Source organism: Solanum lycopersicum, chromosome 1 (genome assembly GCF_036512215.1).
Source record: "Solanum lycopersicum chromosome 1, SLM_r2.1".
Lineage (NCBI taxonomy): Eukaryota > Viridiplantae > Streptophyta > Magnoliopsida > Solanales > Solanaceae > Solanum > Solanum lycopersicum.
In genome coordinates, this window is record NC_090800.1 from 65,047,426 (window position 1) to 65,052,557 (window position 5,132).

The following is a 5,132-nucleotide window of genomic DNA, read 5'->3' on the forward strand; positions in this document are numbered from 1 at the left end:
CTCCAACAACTACAATGCTGCCCCAACTTATACAGCTGCCCAAATTTTTTCATATCAAAATCCACCACCAAATCTCCAAAATTTTCCCTCCATGTACCCAAATTACCCCAAGCTTATCAAATTCCTCCCCTTTACCAGAATATAGCTCCCAGCTATGCTAACGTGCAATTGAGCTATCGAGCACCTTCCCCCACATATCAAGTCCAAGCTCCAGCATATCAAAGCCCCCTCCGAAATTACCAAGCTCCAGTGCCAAACTACCAGACAAATCCCTACCCTAGAACCCAAGCTCCTCGCCCAAATGCTCACAATTATCAACAGGTTCCTCCCCCTCAACAGAGCGGGTATGATCCTTCTCGTCCCAGGTTTGAGAAGAAGCCCTCCAGAAACTATACCGCATTGGCAGAAAGAAGAACTAAGCTGTTCGAAAGATTATCCGCGGCCGGATACATCCACCCTGTGGGGCCCAAGCCCGTGGATGTCAACTCCAGATTTTACAAATCGGAGCAGAGATGTGCTTATCATTCCAACAACGTTGGACATGACACTGAAGACTGTATCAATCTTAAGCACAAGATCCAAGATTTGATCGACCAGGAAGTGGTCTCCCTCCAGCCTATGGCGCCGAACATCAATACAAATCCGTTGCCGAATTATGGGGGTGGAAACATCAACATGATAGAAACAGACGAAGATGAGCGTGAAACCAAGAGGATTACTCCTGTTGTGCAGGAAGACTTGGAAAAGACTGTCGCTTCTTTAAGCGTCAGGGAAAAAGGAGAGTTCGTCATTCTGACACCTGCGAAGGCTGTTGCCTTGGTTCCCTCGAAGACTCTCGCCAAACCCAAGTTTGTCATAGAAACGGTCGTGGCCCAAGGCATGACTAGATCTGGCAGATGCTGCACTCCTAATGAGCTTGCTCTCGGAGGACAAAAGAAAGATCATGCCAAGAGACCAATAAGTGAGCAGAAGCCGAGGAGTTCTGGAGGAGAATGCAACCTAAAGATTACTCCATTGGCAAACACTTGGAGAAGACTCCGGCCCAGATTTCTGTGTGGGCCCTACTGATGTGCTCCTGGTCCCACAGACAGGCTTAGATGAAAGCTCTAGATGACACATATGTGCCCTCAGGTACAAGCAGTGATAACGTAGCTGCCATGATTCACCAAGTCAGTCGGGGACACTGCATCAGTTTCTGCGACGATGAATTGCCGGCGGAAAGGAGATCCCATAACAAAGCTCTACATGTCAGTGTGATATGCCGCGGAAAGGTCGTCAATCGCGTTTTGGTAGATGATGGATCTGGTTTGAACATATGCCCCTTGTCCATATTGAAGCAGCTGAGGTTCGACCTCAGAAAATTGGAGAAAAACAAGGTTAATGTAAGAGCATTTGATGGTGTGCAAAGAGACACATTGGGGTGGTGAACCTGACCCACCAAATGGGCCCCACGGAGTTCGACACGAGGTTCCAAGTGTTGGATATCGACACCAGCTATAACCTTATTTTGGGAAGGCCATTCATTCACATTGCTGGAGCCGTCCCCTCCACTCTCCATCAAATGATGAAGCTGGTATGGAAAAATGAGGAGTTAGTTATTCACGGTGAAAGGAGCCACTCAGGCAAGCAGGTGCCGGTCTTTGACGAGACGCCGCAAGGTTCGGATTTTTACACGGTGGAGTTGGTAAATACCACCGATGAGGATTTGTCTCAGCAGACTCCCATGCCAGCCGTGTATAGAATGATCGCCACGGTGGTGCTTCAAAATGGGTTCGAACCAGGCTTCGGATTGGGAAGAAATTCCCAGGGTATGATCGAGCCAGTTCCAGTCCTTTCTACAGGATAAAAGTATGGTTTGGGATACATCCCCACAGATGATGATGTGAAAATGAAGAGGAAAAAGGATCAAGAGTTGTCTAAACCGATCCCACATCTGTATCAATCCTTTCCAGTCCGGGAGCATGCCGAGCCTGAAGACTGTGGGAAAGGAATCTGCGACCTTTTCAAGGAGATCAATGCTATCGTCGAGGAGGAGGTCGAACCAGCTGGCATTCGTGATGTGGAACCAGGGGAGATGCTGTAGAATTAGACTTCCATGCCAATCCTAATCTCCCGAACTCTTTGGTAGAAAGGATTTATTTTATGCATACTGAAATTGGTGGTCGTCCGGAAGAGGCCCGAAACCCACCATTTCTACATTTTTCATAATTGCTCGAATTTTGAATTTTGTCGTGATGTTTAAAAAGGATGACATGGCCCTGTTCCATGACCCAAGTTTGCATTTTGATTTAAATGAAAGCCTCCTTATTTTGACTTTGTTTATTTAATTGCTTGTTATATTTTACTTTTCTAATTTTTTCTTTTTATGATTTCAGTAACGTAAGTTACAGACTTTCCAATGTCATGTCATGTCATGAGCTAAATGAGCAAAATAAGACAAATAACGATGAGGTTGACCACTATGAAGAAAGTGGGGAACCAGACTATGTTGCAGAAGAATTTCGACAGTTCGAGAATCAACATAAACCGAATCTGGAGGAGACGGAAACAGTTAATTTGGGAGATTCGGAATGTGTCAAAGAGGTTAAGATCAGCACCTACCTGAATGAATCTCAGAAGGAGAGCCTGGCTCATCTGCTTACTGATGTCGTATCTCATAAGCTACCTATCAACCCAGGGTTCGAACCGGTAAAACAAAAGACTCAGAAATTCAATCCTGAATTGAGTCTGAAAATTAAGGAAGAAATCACCAAGCAAATAAAGTCTCGATTGGTGGAGGGAACGCAATATCCAACCTGGTTGGCCAATGTCATTCCGGTCGCCAAGAAAGATGGAAAAATTAGGATTTGTGTTGATTATAGAGACCTCAACGAGGCTAGTCTGAAGAATAATTTTCCGTTGCCAAATATCCATATTTTGATTGACAATTGTGCCAAACATGAAATGCATTCATTTGTGGATTGTTACGCCGGTTATCACCAAATTTTAATGGATGAAGAAGATGCGGAAAAAATGACATTCATTACGCCTTGGGGTGTATATCACTACAGGGTGATGCCGTTCGGCCTCAAGAACGCCGACGCCACTTACATGAGAGCCCTGGCGATTATTTTCCATGACATAATTCACAATTTCGACGTCATAGTCAAATCCCACGAGAGTTCAGATCATTTGACACACCTAAGAAAATTCTTTAAACGTTTGCGTCGGTACAACTTGAAGCTAAATCCCGCCAAATGTGCTTTTGGAGTCCCAGCTGGGAAGTTGTTGGGGTTTATAGTCAGCAGAAGAGGTATTGAGCTCGACCCTTCCAAGATTAAAGCGATTAAAGAGTTACCTCCGCTGAAAACGAGAAAAGAGGTGATGAATTTCTTGGGGAGGTTAAACTATATCAGCCGGTTTATAGCACAATCAACAGTGGTATGTGAGCCCATTTTCAAGTTGCTGAAGAAAGACGCCCCGGCCAAGTGGACCGAGGAGTCCCAAACTGCTTTTGACGCTATCAAGAGCTATTTGTCTAACCCACCAGTATTGGTTCTGCCACGAGAAGGGAGTCCTTTGTTGCTATATTTGTCTGCTTCGGATAGAGCCTTTGGATGTGTACTCGGTCAACATGATGAGACAGGAAAGAAGGAAAAGGCTATCTACTATATAAGCAAGAAATTTACTCCGTACGAATCTCACTACACTTTGCTGGAGAGAACATGTTGTGCTCTGACGTGGCTTTCCAGAAGCTAAGACACTATTTGTCATCGTATACTACATATCTTATCTCCAGAATGGATCCGTTAAAGTACATTTTCCAGAAAGCGATGCCGACCGGAAAGTTAGCTAAATTGAAAATGCTATTGAGTGAGTTTGATATCGTATACGTGACTTAGAAGGCAATAAAGGCACAATCTTTGGATGATCATCTTGCGGAAAATCCCGTTGTCAAAGAATATGAACCTCTCAAGACATATTTTCACGATGAAGAAGTGTCATTTGTGGGTGAAGATATTTCTGAAGCGTATCCAAGTTGGAGATTATTCTTTGACGGAGCGGCGAATCACCAAGGTAAAGGTGTTGGAGCAGTCTTAGTGTTAGAATCTGGTCAGCACTATCCTATGGCAGCTAAACTCCGGTTCAATTGCACAAATAACATGGCTGAATACGAAGCTTGTATTCTTGGTTTGAAAATGGCCATCGACATGAACGTCTACGAGCTACTGGTTCTTAGAGATTTAGACCTCTTGACTCATCAGGTTCAAGGAGAATGGGCTGTGAAAAAACCCAAAAATTGTACCTTACGTATAATATGTGCAAATATGTGTAAAAGGTTTCGCAAGATCAAATTCAGACATACTCCCAGTATACAGAATGAATTAGCTGATGCTCTTGCTACCATCGCTTCAATGATCAAACATCCGGATACTGATTACATCGACCCGTTGGATATAGATTTGAAGGAACATCCAGTCCATTGTTCGCACGTTGAATCAGAACCAGACGGTTTGCCCTGGTATTTTGACATAAAGAGATACTTGGAGTCTGGGACATATCCAGAAGACGCTACATCTAATCAGAAAAAATTGATACGTCGTATGGCTCTCAGTTTCTTTCTAAATGGAGAAGTCCTGTATAGGAGGACTCCAGATTTGGGTCTTTTAAGATGCGTGGATGGTGCTGAAGCCATGAGGCTTATTGAACAAATACATGCTGGATTTTGCAGCACACACATGAACAGGCTTACTTTGGCAAGAAAGGTTCTTCGAGCCGGTTACTTCTGGATGACTATGGAGTATGACTGCAAAAATGCCACAAGTGTCAAGTGCACGGCGATCTGATACGGGTGCCACCTCACGAACTTAATGCTAGGAGTTCACCTTGGCCATTTGTAGCTTGGGGAATGGATGCCATCTGTCCTATAGAGTCGGCCGCTTCTAATGGACATAGGTTCATTTTGGTTGCCATTGATTATTTCACCAAGTGGGTGGAAGCAGCCTCTTACAAGTCGGTAACCAAGAAGGTGGTGGCCAATTTTGTGCGCAACAATCTGATATGCAGATTTGGAGTTCCAGAATCCATCATTACCGATAACGGTGCAAATATCAACAGTCATGTGATGAAGGAGATATGTGAACAATTTAAGA

At 44.2% G+C, this 5,132-nt stretch overlaps 1 protein-coding gene across 1 annotated transcript; it reads left to right on the forward strand.

Annotated features, from left to right (window-relative positions):
- Positions 1-1,888: 1,888 nt before the first annotated feature.
- LOC138344773 (uncharacterized) lies at positions 1,889-4,826 on the forward strand. The gene is made up of 3 exons (XM_069294723.1): positions 1,889-2,079; positions 2,376-3,600; positions 3,882-4,826. Exons 1-3 carry the CDS (start codon positions 1,889-1,891, stop codon positions 4,824-4,826), a joined length of 2,361 nt encoding a protein of 786 aa, XP_069150824.1.
- The last annotated feature ends 306 nt before the right edge of the window (positions 4,827-5,132 follow it).